Consider the following 16925-nt stretch of genomic DNA (forward strand, 5'->3'; position numbering starts at 1 on the left):
TGAGGTAACCTCGGCCTTCTTTTTCTTTGAAGTTAATTTTCCAAAAGTTTTCCTATCTTTCCAAGCATCAGCCATATACCTTGATTGCACCTCAAATTCCTGAGTTAAAGATTAAGCTCTTGTCTAGCATCTAAATCAATCTCCTGTTCTTTTCTAGGCCCTCCTCAATCATCATATCATTTCGTTAAAACCACATTATTATTCAATGATAAACAATCCTATGCTGAGAAAAGTATCGAAGAGGTCCTAAACTATTTTCTTGCAAAGTAGATGGTTCCATGCACACCTCGATACCTGATGCCTTAGTCCTTGTCATCTTCCCCAAACCCAATTCAATCTATGTATTATCATCTACTTCCTTATTCAAAACTCCTTGAAGAGTAGCTTAGTTGAAACTTGAGATATTTTGCATAGACTAATTTGAGTTAAACACTCCACGAATGCTAATGGAGTGCCCAGTATCTATCCCCATTGAAGAATTATAGGGAACCAATTTTGCATATTAGAGTTCTACCTCGATATTTGAGAATCCTCTATCATTAGCAATTTTTCATGGGCATCCTCTTGTAACTGTGATGGGAATTTTTCATGTAACTATCTACCAAACATACTAATGTTATTCAAATGTTTGCTACCCATCTGTGAACTAGTTATACAACGTTTCATATCATGCCTAATATGCCCACATAGATTACAAAATTGTGAAGTCGCTCATATTTAAAGGATATCTACAGAGATTGTCGAACTTTTTGTCGAAACCACATACCGAGAATTAAAGGATACTCTAATCAAACTTGATTCTAACTTTTGCTATCGAAAATCGTACCCATTTGCTCCTCCCAAATCAACATTGACCACCTCACCTAAGGAATTACCCAGTTTCTTAATAAATCAATTTGATTACCACTCCATTGGAAACTCTAAAATTTGGACCCATAATTGAACATGTTTTGAAATGACTTCAGCAAGTGATAACTTCAATTCCCAATTGTCGAAAACAAGAGTACATGCTCATTAAAGCACCAGGACCCGTGGTCTTCAACATTTTTTATATCCGCCTCACATGAAAATTGGAAACAAAAGACTCCATTCTCCAATTCTTTAAACTCCATCCCTCGCATTATGTTCCAACACTTCTTAAGCACCAAGATAATTGCATTATTGTTTACATTCTTTTCCACATATAGTCTGCCAAGCAAGCTGTATTGAAGACTAGATTGATCAAGGACATCATCTTCCTCCACATCTACAAGAAATTTCATATTAATAAAGGCTTTTTTCATATCCTCCATAGCAAATCATAAATATTAGGTTTGAGAGAACTCAAAAAATTCAAACTTTCGAGTTTGGCATGGGTAAAGGCCTAAGGCTAGGCTAACATGCATTTCTAGAGAGAAAAGAGGCTGGGATTTTGGATAAACAAATGTTTGATTTGATTTAAATGTCACAAAAAAAAAAAAATAGAAATGTGCTTTTCATCTATCTAGTTCACAAATGAAAAGAAAAACTTAGAAGCTTGTGGTAGTTCTATTGATTTGAGTACCACCATCCATGCCAATAGAGTGTAGCTTCGAGTCTACAGAGTGGGAGGGCCTAGGGCAAAAGCCACCAAAAAAAAAAAAAAAAAAAAAAAAAAAAAAGAAGAAGAACCAAAGAAGAACCGCAAATAAGTGGGTGTTTCTCAAACGTCTTTTTTTTTTTTTTTTTGGGTTTGAGGATAATTATTTATTTAATTAAAATATATTTTTTTGTTTTTGTAATAAAAATATATTTATTTTTTATTTATGTTATCTTTGCATGCTTTTCAATGTAATAAGACAAAAATTCTGGTTTTTCAAATTTCTGTTTTATTTTTGGTTTAATTTATTTTCAAAAATGGACTAAACATTGGTATATTTTTTAAAATGTTTGGAATCTTATAAAATAATTTAAAATAGGACCAACTTCAAGGACAATATATGATATTAATTTTACATTTAATATATTTAAATTTATATTAAAAAAGTTTGATAGGATTTAAATGTCACAAAAACAATAATTGGAAGGCAGGACAACCGGCAATGTCGCTTTTTCGAGGGGTAAAATAACACGATACAACTTACAAACTTAAAGGAAATAATAATAATAATAATAATAAAAGAAAAATAAAGTGTGACGCACGTAGCATAATTTAAGATCAGACCTGACACAGAGTGTGGGAACGCGAACTCAACAGTAGGGTTGGAACTCACTGCCATCTTATATAGAATTACGAGAATACCCCGCGGATCTATTCATGAAAAATTGGATTTTGGTAATTGACAACTTTTTTATATAATATTTATGTATCTTATAAACCGCTTATAGACCAGGAATCTAACATCTATGGCTGAGAAGATTCGAAACAAAAGCCCAGCCTAATCTCTCGCGTCGAGCAGATCCGGCAAGTAGACTAGAAGCCTTCCACAGGTATGATTCGGCTATTAATTTAATTTTTCCAATCCTCAAAATAATTGTTTGATTTGGAAAGCAAACAAATTTAAAAAAAGAAATTGTGATGAACTGATTCATCTTTGGATTTTGATCTGTTGCTATGCTTTTGTTTTTTTCGCCTGGTTGATTTTGGAGTATTTTGGGCTGTTCTGATTTTGACTCATTGTTACATGGTTGAATTTTCTCAATTTTGATTGTTTAAGCAATCAACTTTTGTTTAAAGGAGAATTCTTTGATGAATTGGTGGATGGTAATTATACAGAATTGCGACTTGGGACTTGTTTAATTTTGTGACAAACTATATAGTCCGAATTTAAGCTTTGTTCTAAAAAAGTTCCAGCTTTTGTTTAAAAAACAAGGCTGAATGAACCCAAACTTAAAAAGAAAGAGAGGAACTATATTTGTTTCAGGATCGGAAAGGTCGGCCAATCAAGATCAAAGATGACTGCCTAGTGGCGACGAGCCCACTAGGCGGAGAGGGCGACATAAAGGGGAAACAGCCCTCCTGAAACGGTAAATCATAAATAATGAGACCAGAACATTGAACACATCATCATATGCTCAACTAGAGTATGATGTATGATAAATCAAAAATAATGAGACGTTTAAATTTGCGACAATTATCGTTCTCTAAGCCTTAGTTCTATTTATTTACTAGTAATATAGATGTTTTAGTTTCCTAATGGTTATCATGATTTCACTCCTACACTCTGTTTTTTTCAGCTTTGTTTTTCGTTTTGTATTTTTTGCTGTGATGAACTTACTTTGATCCTTGCTGATCTTTCTCTCTGTCTATATATATATCCATCATTTGATGCAGAAGCTTAAAGCATCTTGCTTTCAACAATGGCCTCAAACTGGTCCGAGCTTCAAATGGAACTCTTGGACTTAATCATCAAAAGGCTTGATGCTATTGTTGACATCATTCGTTTCAAAGCAGTTTGTTCCAAGTGGTACAGAGCAACACAATTGTATATGACTTCTCCATTACTCATGCTTCCTAGGGATAAAAAAGAAGAAGCTGATGATTGCCGCTTCTTCAGTGTTGCTGAGAATAAGATTTACAAGATCAACAACGTGTTTGACGGGTTTCATGGTGCGTGGTGCGTGGGATCATCACATGGGTGGTTGCTGATTTTGGACAAAGAAACAAAGCCACATCTTCTTAATCCGTTATCAGGAGCTAAAGTCCAACTTCCGTTCATAAACACTTTGCTACCATATCAAGAGCTACAACTGTATAGATCGTCACCTACCTTTGTGGAACTTCTGGTAAAGTTTTGTTTCTCTAAAGCCATCCTAATGTCCTCCGATCTATGTTTATCTGATGTAAGTAGAGGCAAGAGCTTTTGTATTGTGGTGATATATGGACTATCTTCGCAAAGACTTGCATTCTGTATGCCTGGAGACAGCACATGGACTCGCTTTGGTGGTGACGATCATGAGTACCTGGACATAACATGCCACAATGGTATGCTCTATTCTTTATCCTCTAAAGGGCTAGTTGAAATTTGGGATTTTCATGGTCCTTCTCCCAAGAAAGTTTTGGTTTTTGAACTTTCTACAACAGTGTGTCAATTCCTGGAGGCACATACTCGCTTTCTAGATAAAATTACTTTTCTGATTGAATCAAAGGGAGATCTTTTGTTAGTCTTAATGTTACAAACTGACCGTGAATTTGCTATCTATAAGCTGGATTATAGTGGAAAAGTATGGATACCTGTGGAAACCTTGAGCGACCAAGCTCTTTTTATTAGTGAAAACGAATGTATGTCAGTATCAACCCGAAATTTTCCAAAATTGAGAGAAAATTCAATATACTTCATAAATAGCTCGAAGTATAGCAAGATTGGCAGATACAATGTTGGTGTCTTCAACTTCAAAGAAAAGAAATTAGATGATGAGGCTGAAGATAATAAGTATTTTCGTTCGATTTATTGGCCAGTATATTGGGTTGCTCTTAATCCAAGGTAATATATATATACATATATATATATATATATATATATGTGTATGGTTTGCAGCTAATGATGCAGACTCAGGCTGATTATTCTCTTTGGTTAATCATAAAACAGTAAGATTTGATGGTTGAATTTTGGGTAAACATATGTATTTTGTCTCCCTTTTATCATTTTTCATTTTTTTTCTTTCCTCGTCTTCTCACTTTTCTCTTAATAGTCAATCTTTATATGTTGTTTATTCATCTGCATATTTTTGCTTCTTCATTCTGTTTGAACAATTTATATCTCTACATATGCAGTGAATCTCAATTAGAGGTCAATAAGGTTTTCTAAAATGGGAACTAATTTGTTGGTTGTTTGATTTGTTCAACAATGGAGATTAAAAAATGAGATTGGATTCAATTGAGCGAATCCAACAACCATAAATTCGCATATAAAAATGCCAGGTTGTTATGAATAGACTTATTATAAGTATATGTGTGTGTGTGTGTGTGTGTATGTATATATATATATATATATATATGTGTGTGTGTGTATGTGGGTGTTTATGAAGTTCGAAGATATCAATCATATATATGTAGATCTATCTTTTAAGAGTTCAGAGGGTACTGAAGTTGAATAGGGGCATTTCTTTATTAGCTGCTGTAAAATCAAACTTCAATAGATGGACTATAGGCTGTAGCAGTTTTCTTATGGAACATGAAGACATTGTGTTTACTTCGCCAATTAATTATGTGATAAGAAAATAGTGATTTGTTAAGAGCTGGAGATTAACCATTGCTAAATTTTGTTAAATCCGTAGCGGATAAACTGAAGAATGTACAGGATAACAAGCAAGTACATAAGTCCACAGCAAGAATAGATGAGGTCACAAAATCCAGAATTCAAACCTGTTTTGAGTCTTAACATGGTGATTTTGAAATTTAAAATTCTTCTTGGCATGACCTGAACCATTTTCTGTGGATATCCCTTTATGCAACTTTTCTGATTTTTTAATACGAGGTGTATATGGTAAATTGTCATTCTTCACTATGCCATACATGTTCTGTTTTTAAGATGGAATATGTCATCTGGCTACTATCTCCTAAAGCTTCCCCAACTATTTGTACGCTTTGACGCTTGTATTAAATCAGTGGGCATTTAACCAATATCAGCTACCAACAAAGAGGCATTGAAAGTTACCTCAATTAAACCATCTAAAACTTGACTGACTTTAACCATATTCTACATGCACTAATCTTCTCCATCGAGTATGTGCAAAAATATGGACCATGTCAAAATAGAACGTGGATGAATTTTTTATGTAGGGAAAAATGGTATAAGCTATACTGTAGCTTAATTAGTGAATCCAAACAATGGAGGCGAAAGATTAATGCCACTTTGAAAAAGAAGTGTTAGACACAAATTGATCTATTACAACTATTTAGAAGTGAAAATGAGGTACAGCTTCAAGAGTAAAATGATAGTAGTGCAAAAGATGCAAAACTAATTACATTTTTTACATTTATACAAAATCAATTCTCTTTATATTAAAGATAAATAAGTTACCAACAAAATGCAGTCACAAATGTTTGTGCATTGAAACCTAATTAATCAATTCTATCAAAAAAAAAGAAAAGAACTAGAAATAGATGTCAAAGGGTTGTAAGTTCAAACCCAAATGGATTCTTAAGAAAAAAAAATATATAATAATTATAATTTAAAAAGATAAGAAAACAGTAACTGCATTTTTTCCCTTTTTTTTTTTTTTTTTTTGGTGTTCTGGTTAGAAATAGGGGTGGACATGGATTGAATTGGCTTGGTTTTGAAGCAAAATACAATCCAATCCATACTTATCGATTTCTCTAATATAGAATCCAAATCAAACATTTAAAGCGTTAAACCCAAACCAAAATCGATTTGGTTTGGATTGGTTAATCGGTTTGAAACTTACTAATTTATAAATATATAATATAAATAAAAAAATTTCCAAATATAAAGTATAAATAATAAATTATAATTATTCAAACATAAAATACAATTATAATAATACAACATAGTCTACAATGGAAAAAAAAAATGTAGCAATAGATGCTGAAGCTGGCATGAGTCTCGAAGTAGAGGAACAGATGCTGAAGCTGCCGTGAGTCTTGAAACAGAGGAGCAGATGGTCGAATCGAAGCTTGGCATGGTTTATGGTTATGGTGATGGACTGGTGGTAGACGACAACGGAGGTCAATGTTTAGTTTAAAGTTACAACTTACAATTCAATTTAGAATTTGGAGATGTAAAAAAATATATATATTAAAAATTAATATATAAAAATGGAGAAAAAAAAAGGTTAAAAATTAACATATAAAAATGGAAAAAAAAAGGGTTAAAATTAATATATAAAAATGAAAAAAATAAAAAATATATAATTTTTAATTATATAATATATTATTTGGATTGAATTTGATTTATATTTCTAATCCATAACCAATCCATATGATTTATAGTATTTTGAATCCAATTCAATCCAATTGATGTAAAAATCTAATTCAGATCGTTAAAAATGGATTGGATTTTGTCCACCCCTAGTTAGAAGTAGCCGCATTTTGTCATATAACATGTCATGACTAAATCAACAATCGAACCAAGATGTAATGAATAATTAAGCACAAACCATGAAAATGTAGATGTTGCTAGATTTATTGTGGATCCTTCAGTATCTAGGTCAAGCCTACCATTACATATACGGTCTTTTATTATTTTATTTATTTTAAGTTTTTAAACATTTTATTAGGTTTTTTCATGAAAAAAAGTTGAATTACATTTGTATCAAGATAACACGAGTTAAAATTTTGTATTTTTAGTTTTATTTGGACAATCATCACTCAAAAATTCTTTCACCTTATTTATTCCATTAAATTAGATTCCACGGGCATTATTTACCGGCTAAAAGAAATTCTAAAATCTGAGAAATTCTATGCAAAAGATTTGATACAATTCAAGCCCTCCTTTAGCAAGGTAGCTCCCGCATGTATGATTTGGTCTATTAGATTTTCTAATTTTGAAATAATTGTTTGATATAGAAAACAAAACAAACAGAAAATTGTGATGAATTGGTTCAATTTTGGATTTTTATCTGTTTCTCCTTTATTGCTGGTTGAATTTTGGACCGTTTCAATTTTGACTGATGTGTTACATGATTTTTATGAGTATGGAGCTCCTGACTCAATTTGTCTTCATGGTTTTCCGAGATTTTCCAAATATTTTTCTTTAAAGGGAAGTATTTGATCAATTAATCAATGATAAAATCTTGCAGAATGTGACATTTCCAATCTTGAAATAATTGTTTCATTTGGAACAAAAAGTTTAAAAAAGGAAAAGAAAAAAGGAAGTAATGAATTGTTTCATCTTTGAATTTTTCTGTTGCCTATGTAAGTTGCGGTAATTTCGGAGGATGATGATATCATAATGAAATAGTATTGTGGCCGGGCTTTTGTTTGTAGGGAACTCGCTCACTCCGTGGCCTTGTTACCATTGAGCGACTTCAACCTTACAAAAAGGTTTATCAATTTACTCCCCCAACCAAGAGATGGGAGGATGTTAGTTTTGTCATGGATATTATTTTATTCTATTTATATTGCTACTTGCTTCCGTGTTTATTCCCCCCTCACTTTTTATCCATCCTTTCTTAGAATAGTTTTTAAGGATTACCAAGGGATGGAACCAAAACTGAATATTTGGATGGGCAATAATGTTAAAAAAAAAAAAAAAATTATATTCTATCACATGTACAAATTCAATATAAGTATTATTATTAGGCAAAATTATAATAATAAAATTGTGCATGTGATCAGTGTAGAAATTTAAAGGCTTTTTAAGAAAATTTAATTTGTGAATGCATTAATATGATAGCATCATCTATCAAAAATACATATATATATATATATATATACACATATGATATCAAATAAAAAATTGATTAAATTCAAAATCAAAATTTTAATGTGGGTAAGAAAATATAAAAAAGAAAAATTATAAACTTTGATAAACATTAGGTAATGTTAAATATAAGTATAAATATAAAACTTATTTACCTTTTTTAATTATAACATGTTATTATAAAAACGTATAAAATTATTTATTAAAAATGTTATAAGATGGAGATTGAATTAACTATATTTATTTTGGGCGACCATATGTCTTCATGTGAAAGTGAAAAGAACTCAAATTGAGGGGGCCATAGGACCCTGGGCCTATATATAGGTTCGTGACTTGATTGTTATTATTACATTGATAGCTGCTATATCATCACTTAACCATTAGTACTCGCATTTCTCCTACTTCACAAAGCTCAACAAATCATAGCAAAACGTTCTCTCTTAAAAGTACTAAAATTTTGGAAAACCCAACAACAAATATCTAAGAATGCTCCAAAATTGATACTTTCACACTCCAAGAAAAGTAGAGAAGCATCAGACACTTCTTTAGAATGAACATAGCTCCATAATCTACAAAAGTCACAATTCCATTATTCCTCGCCTTTTGGGACTTCAAATTCAAATTCGGATTGCAAGGAAAAAATTGAGTGACAAGCCTTCCACAAAATCATTTTTATTTTACTAGGAATCTACAGAACCCATAAAGTCTTCTACCAAGATGAATGAGATTCAGCACTTGAAGATCTCTTCTTCAATATTTGATTCTCACTCCATTCTCTGGTCACTTGACAGTCAGACTTGACTCTATAGTCTTCTTTAAAAAGTGTACTGCATTTTTTTCCATGAGATAATTGGGAGAGAAAGATGGTTAGAGTTTACTTAGAGAGAGAGAGAAATTAAATTAGGAGAGAAAATATTATTTATATGTAATAATAACTTATTTAAAGAATGGTAAAAGGTTTTAAAAAAGTCAAATATACACCCTTAGATCATATTAATGAAGGGTTTAGTTTTTTGTCAAAAGGCTTTTTATGACGAGCCCTCTTCTTAAATATTATTATCTTTTTTTTTTCTTTTAATAGTCAATATTACTATCATTATCATTATTATTGTTAATGAAATTCATATAGTTATGCATTCCAATTTTTTTTTTTTATCTAATTCATATTAACATTATTATTATTATTTTTTTTAACGGTTAACTTAATTAACTAATCATGCTATTGCCAAGTAACACACACACACACACACACACACACACACACACACACACACACACACACACACACACACACATATAGAGGAGTCCAACTCCACAGCAACTTTACTGAGCTTCCAATCAACAACTAGCTTCAAGCTACAATAAACTTCCCAACGCTCAGCAAGAATACAATTGGATTCCCAATATTAACATAGAAACTGGAAATCTATCTACCATTACTATCTCAAGTAACCCCATCAGCACCAGCCTCATCTTAAGCTAAAACTTCCATTAGTATTAAGTTTCACCCAATCTGAAGGAGAACACTCCCACCTCAGCCAGCAATGATACTTATCATTAACCACTGGGATACGCAATGTAGTGAATTTGCATTGTCACGAGCATACCATATGTGTTTCCAGTCTTTGTTGAGGTACATGATTTACTAACAACATTTTGTTTGGAAAAGTAATGTAATTTTTGTACTATTTTTTTAATCATTTACAATAATTTCCCTTTCATTCTAACATCTCAGACTCACGACTTAGTTGTAGAGGTAGATGGCTTACCAACTAAAAAGTTGAACATTTCATTTTCGTTGCTTTTTACTTTGTTACATTTTCCATTTTTGTTTTCTTGTAAAAAGTTGAACATTTTGTTCATAATTATGATTTCCTAATTATGATATATATATTTTTTTGATATTTTCTTCATAGTTAGGATTAAAAATAGAAAATATATCCATAGAAATAGTATCTCATAAGATCTGAATATAATAATTTAGAATCCAAATGACAAGCATGCAAACTAGCAAATCCAGTTGAAGGCTTCAAGAAAGGACATGTGTCCACATTTTTCCCTCCCTAAAATTTCCAAAAATGGTAACTTTCTTTTATTTTTTACTCAGTTTTTCCCTTGATCTTTCTATTGAATATGAATATGAGAATTTCTCATTGCTAATGAGCTTGAGAAACCTTTTATGTGTTAGTTTGGCTGGAAGTTCATGCCACACGCAAACTCTTGTTGGGTCCTTATAATTATCAAAATACTGAAATTGTATTTTTGGTTCAAATTCGCTTGCTTTTGTAGTTGAAACAGAAATTTAAGATATTTAAATAGTGCAAAGTACTTTGAAATCAAAGAATGAAAATAAAAAGATTCAAGTTTCTCAATAAAGACTACAAGGAATATATCCCTTACAAATATGGATATCTTCTTATTTATACTTTTCTCAAAACATTTATTTTCATTTTTAATTTTTTGGGTTAGGGAAGTGCACTTGGATATATAAATAGAACAATTGAAATCTGTAATCCATTACCCTTTCAAATTTGTTACTTGAAATTTTTTTTTTCGTACCTTAACAAATGGAAAATAGGTGATAAGTAAAAAAATCTGGAAAATGTTTAGCCAACAAGTTAATGTTCATTCCCTAATCCATTTGTTCAGGTAATACCTGTTAAAAGGGCCTAGATTTAGTACAGTTTGTAGTCCTTTGAAGTTGAATTCAAATTTTGTCACTGATATATATAACCAAAATTATGTTCTTTGATCAGGACAGTGAAAACAATGGGAAAACTTGACGTAAACTTGATGAAGATTACCCTTTAGGAGTACTTTTGAGTTATCTAATGCCAATTTCTTTAGTGAAGCAAAGGTAAATTTGGTTAAATACACTGTATTTGTTTGAGACTTCGAGCATTTTTAACTTTATTCCATGTTATTCCATATTAACAATAGTTTTTGAATTGATCATTTATATGTCCATACTTTATTTTCGATGTTGGACATTGTTAAGGGCTCAAAAGAGTTTAATATCCCTACTAGCAGAGCCAATGGAAAGCTTGTTGGTTCTGTAAATGGGGGTTACATAATCCATTTTGTTTTGATTGTTAACCCTAATTGGGGAAGTGACAAATTGTAGCATGTAAGCAAGAGATTCAAATATCCTTCTCAATCTTTCATCATAAAAAGAGCAGATAGTGAAAAAGATATTGCCTTCATGAGGGTAAAACTGTCAAAGCTTATCATGACTCATTAAATAGCAATCTTACTAATTTGGCAATCTCATCACATCCCATATTTTAGCCTTTGTTCTTGTATATATTTCATTGTATAGTTGACCCCATTATTACGTAATTGTATAGTTGACCTCATTATTGAGGGAAAGACACTTGCCTTGTATAGCATATTTAACTTGTATAAAAAGAGTCATCTTGAAGATCATGGCATGACAATTTTTGAAGCAAAATTATTATTTTATTTCCTTATTCTATTATTTTTGTCATGGTATCAGAGCCTTCCTTTTGTAATTTTTGAGGCAAGATTGAGCTCTATTTCTTGGATATCAAAACAGAGTATTTTGATCTAGTTATTGTGTTAATCTAAGTATTGTTGGTTGGGCTTTGCAATTATTCTGCTGGTGAGCATCGCATCTTTGGGATCAAATATTCAAGTTACCTCATTTTGTTCTCACGTACGTGGTGTTTTCCTTTCCTGATTAATTATTTTTTTGATAATGGCAGAAAAATATGATATTTTGCCTATTTAATTAAATGGGAAAAATTATTTTTCTTTGGAGTTTCAATTTTGGATGTTTGTGAAAGGAAAGAATTTGTGGGAACATTTAGATGGATCTATTTCTAAGCCTAAGGATGATTCTGATGTTGGTAAAATCACTCAATGGAATTCTAATGATGCTCAAGTAATTAGTTGGATTTTGGGTTCTGTAGAAACTCAAATTATCCTTAGCTTAAGATCCTTTCATTTTACTAAAGATATGTGGGATTTTTTGAAGAAAATTTATTATCAGGAGAATTCGGCTAGACGTTTTCAGCTTGAATTAGAATTGTCTGAGTACTGTCAAGGTAATTTATCCATACAGGACTATTATTCTGGCTTTCTAAACTTGTGGGCTAAATATAAAGAATTGATTTATGCTTCTGTCCCTGCTCAGGGCTTGCCAATTTTACAACAAGTCCATGAAGTGTCTCAATGGGATCAATTTCTTATGAAGCTACAACGTGAATATGAACCAGTTCGTGTCAATTTGATGTCCCGAATTCCTTCTCCATCACTTGAAACATGTTTTGTTGAACTTTTTCGTGAATAGCAACGGTGTGCGACTCAAATTTGTGCTTGAAAATAAGAATCATCAGATAGCTAATTCGATGGAGATCGCTTATGAAACTCAAGCCGAGGTACGAGATATGAGCAAAGTGCAATGCTATAGCTGCAAAGAATATGGGCATATAGCGAATCAATGTAAGAAAAAAATTTGCAACTATTGTAAAAGGCCTGGTCACTTGATTGCTGATGTCGTCCTAGACCTCAAACCTCCTAAGCTTTGCATGTTTCTTACGGCTCTTCTGCACCTGGATTCGATTTTGGATCTAATCTAAGTATGCTTTGGAATTGACTTTATTAAAAAGTTATGTTTGACTATTAACTAAGTATGCATCTATAATCATCCAGTGATCATCAGGTTCTTGAGTTTAGAGAATTCATTAAGATAAAGGCAATACTCAATTTCCCTACAAAGACTCAAAAGGTAAGGGGGAGCCTCTATAAACACATTAGTTTCTTCCTATAAATCTTCATAATATTAACATATTTCATTCGAATGCAACAAGTACAATATAGTTCTTGAGGTTGTAATATTTTGCACAGAATAATTAACATACAAACAAGCAAAAGAGGCTGATGCGTTGCTTTCCAAAGGAGTGTATTTGGGGAGGCATCTTTTCAAGTTATTATGATCATAAAGATTCAGTTTCCCATTGCATGAAATTTACTGTGAGTTATGCCATAATTTGAGGTGCTAATCTTATTTGGTGAGCCAATGGCTTCCAGATAATTTCACCTTGTAACAAAATTACCTAGATCTTTGTGCATGATCTTCATCATATCGTTTGAACTTTGTAATGAAGTAACATAGAGCATAGTGATCCATTTTCCATGTAACACCAATAGAGAATGCATTAAGCAAAAACATTTGTTAGGTTAGGTAATTCAGGAGTGGTAATGATGGTTCAATTCATAGGAATGTGGCTTTCTATAATTTTATAATGCCTCTCTACCTTATTTGTTACCCTAATATGAGTTACATATTAAGTCATTTTTTAGATCCACTCCATGGAATTCCATATGGGTTAAAAGATAAGATTAGGGTACGTTGACTTAGAGTTCAAGAAGCTTCAAAGACCAAGTTCTTGACATTGAATTTTGTGTCTACAAGTGGTACAAATATGTTTTCAAAATAGAGTTTAATTTATAGAATGCTCTTATTTTTTTAATTAATGACTATGTTGTTGTCAGTTAAAGTCTGTGGGAGTAGTTCTTGTTGCAAAGCCTATTTTTGGATCATTGGCATATGATGATATATGGTTTGATGGTAGGTCAAGGAACCCTTGGAACATTGAGGAATTATCTATAGGTTCATCAACTAGATCAATTGCCTATACTCATGTTGGTATTGTTCTTAGCTCTTTAAAAATTTTATCTTTCTAGCTTTCTAAAACATATTCATAAACTTGAGACTATATTTTTAATATTTAAGCTATTAGGATTATTAGCAGGAGTTAATGAGGTCAAAAGCACAAGACCATTTTAAACACCCAACTTTTGATATAATGTTGAGTTTATTACTAATCCTGAAACTTTTGAGTTTATAGTGAAAATTTCCAACAACATATAAAGAAACACACAATTGAGTAAGATATCACACTTTCCATGAAACTATAAGGAATATCCATAAACTTATTTGAGAAATGTTTGATAGAAATGGTTCCCTACGCGATTGGATCGGAACTAGTTGGCTCCATGCTTGTTGCTCATTGTGGCATGATAGCATTGCACCTAACAGTCAGCATTGTTGGTCATACTGGTGTAATGAGCATATCTAAAAGCTTGGTAGTGCTAGTCTCTTTTTATATGCATTATCCCCTTTGTTTGTAGAGAATAATGCAATTAATGGTGAACTTCATGCATAATCTCTATAACATGATAAGCTTGGACCCTTTTGCAAAAGTGCCACAGATTGCAATCATTCTGGATACTATTAAGTGAAAAGATCCAGATGATCACTCTTCAATAGATGTTTCTCTTGATGATCCATTCTCATTGGCATTACAAAAGTTACTATTGGTTATCTTAATGATGCTGATATGGAGGTAACAATCCTGTATATATATAATTTAATCTAAGATATATTATTTCTTTCTTACTCAGTGTGGATCTCAAAAATATACTAATTAGAAAAAAACATTTTAGGTTGTACATGTTATTTCTTCAAAAGGAGTTATCATGGTCCCTTTTGATTTGAAATATACCATTGACTCTATTCAAAGCATAGTAAACTTATTATGGACTTTGATATGTTGGCTCATATCAATAAGTGACGTCAGTCAAGACAGGACGATGATTATGAAAGCCAAGATCCATGGTCTAATGAATTTGTGATGTGATAATGTATTCTTAACAATAGACTATGTGCAGGTTTGTTAATGTCTACTTTTTAATCAACGGTTAGTGTTTAGGAGCTTATTTTTAGAAAATTGCTTTCCAATTGATGTTCATAAATCTCTTGTTGAAAATTTTGGATAATTTATGTGACAATGGATTTTCTCTATATAAGCTTATAATTTGAAACTAAAGACATTTTTCTGTAGTTTCAAAATTTGGCTCAAGTATTAAATGTATTAAGTGTATGTTTGTGTTAACTTGATATACATAATTAGGTCCTTTTTTTAACGACTTAATCTTTTAGGAAAAGTGGTAAGTTCTAGTCATTTGTTTAGTCTTGATGTACACTTTAAGTTTCTAGAATTGATGATAATTTGATAACATGAAACTAAGTTAGGCAGGTTATTAGAAGTTGAAACCAAAGTTATATTCCCTGATATTAGGCAATTCACATAGTTGAATTTATAACAAGGTGAAAAAGGAGGAAAGAACTTGAAATTTTAAAGAACAACATATGTTGTTTCATGTTGACAGATTTTCTCTTATAGAGTGAATTTATGATTGTTTCACCTTGAATCATTTTATAAACTTAAAAGAGGCACAAAGATCACAAGGAAAGTTGAATCGAGAAGTTAGAGAAAATTTCACTATTGATGTGTTGTTTCATGTTGACAGATTTTCTCTTATAGAGTGAATTTATGATTGTTTCACCTTGAATCATTTTATAAACTTAAAAGAGGCACAAAGATCACAAGGAAAGTTGAATCGAGAAGTTAGAGAAAATTTTACTATTGATGCATTGATTGGCTGTGCAACAAATTGGGAGAGATTTTGCATGGGAAATCTTGTTGGTTTGCCTATAATTATTGTACCATTAGGACTTACCATCATATAGAATCCACCTTCAACTAATATTCTACTAGGAACCTATTAGAATGATACTTCGGAAACTAGGATCATGCAGTTGAATAAATCATGTGATCTATGTATATTCATCATCCATTACTAAACCTGCAGTAGTGCATAAAATATCTTTTTAAATTTATAAGACCTTCCAAACTATTTTTATGCCACAGATCTATGTGTGGGTGCACCTGATCACAAAAGAAATAAGACGGTTAATCTGAAAAACATACTGAAACCTCATGTTTCTATTTTTCTCTCAAGATGTTTAATTTTTTTTATTGAGATTCTAAATCTCTAAAAAATAATACGTAAAATTTTATATGACTAGAGATTAGAAGGCAGTATATTTATATACTTCCAACCCTAATCTCCAAGGGTTTAATAATATCTTGAGCCCAATTAATGAGCACTTTTTATATTTTAATAACTAGTTAAATGAGTTCTATCACTTAATGGGTTAGTTTGGAGATCTTAAGGCTCATTATTAAGTAAGGCTTCTGAACAATGAATCAATTTACTCAACTAGTATAAGTCTAACAATCTCCCACTTGTTCTAACCAAGTTTAGGACTTTAATCTAATACGGTGAGACTCCACTAAAAGCCCAAATTTAAACTTCAAGATTAATAACATTCACTGTTAATTTATTAGTTTCACCAACAAATCCAATATACTAACTAATGACTTTAAATATTCGAGTACTAAGACATATAAAAAGGAAATTCATACAAATTACATTTTGTATACTTCATAAACACTTGATAATCAAATAATCATAATTCCTAAATTATCAAAATATTAGTTTTCATAATACATCTCACTTATTGATAATTCAAAGAATTATAATCACTTAATTACCTATTTATAATATAATCAAGATTAAGAAAAATAACATATCCAGTATTGCCTAAGATTTAATTCCTTTTCATAGAATTTTATTCTTGATTAAATCTCTACCGCTCCTCTAAGAATGATCATAATTCATTTCAATATTTTAATTAATCAAGACAAATTA

At 31.3% G+C, this 16925-nt stretch overlaps 1 protein-coding gene and 1 pseudogene across 3 annotated transcripts; both read left to right on the forward strand.

Annotated features, from left to right (window-relative positions):
* The first annotated feature begins 2294 nt into the window (after nucleotides 1–2294).
* LOC132799251 (putative F-box protein At4g22660) lies at nucleotides 2295–4619 on the forward strand. 3 transcript variants are annotated; one of them, XM_060815880.1, is made up of 3 exons: nucleotides 2299–2448; nucleotides 2883–2985; nucleotides 3293–4619. In XM_060815880.1, the coding sequence occupies exon 3, from the start codon at nucleotides 3319–3321 to the stop codon at nucleotides 4444–4446; it is 1128 nt and encodes a 375-aa protein (XP_060671863.1). In that variant the 5' UTR covers nucleotides 2299–2448; nucleotides 2883–2985; nucleotides 3293–3318; the 3' UTR covers nucleotides 4447–4619. The 3 variants fall into 3 exon arrangements, with proteins under 3 accessions (XP_060671862.1, XP_060671863.1, XP_060671864.1); XM_060815879.1 differs by lacking the exon at nucleotides 2883–2985 and having other exon boundaries at nucleotides 2295–2448; XM_060815881.1 differs by lacking the exon at nucleotides 2299–2448 and having other exon boundaries at nucleotides 2455–2985.
* Nucleotides 4620–12712: 8093 nt separating this feature from the next.
* On the forward strand, nucleotides 12713–15900 carry LOC132803178 (uncharacterized; annotated as a pseudogene).
* The last annotated feature ends 1025 nt before the right edge of the window (nucleotides 15901–16925 follow it).

This window comes from Ziziphus jujuba, chromosome 3 (genome assembly GCF_031755915.1).
Source record: "Ziziphus jujuba cultivar Dongzao chromosome 3, ASM3175591v1".
Classification (NCBI taxonomy): domain Eukaryota; kingdom Viridiplantae; phylum Streptophyta; class Magnoliopsida; order Rosales; family Rhamnaceae; genus Ziziphus; species Ziziphus jujuba.

Bases quoted from the DNA above. Each gene is read 5' to 3' on its own strand.
- LOC132799251 (XM_060815879.1), top strand. From the start codon at position 3,319: ATGGCCTCAAACTGGTCCGAGCTTCAAATGGAACTCTTGGACTTAATC.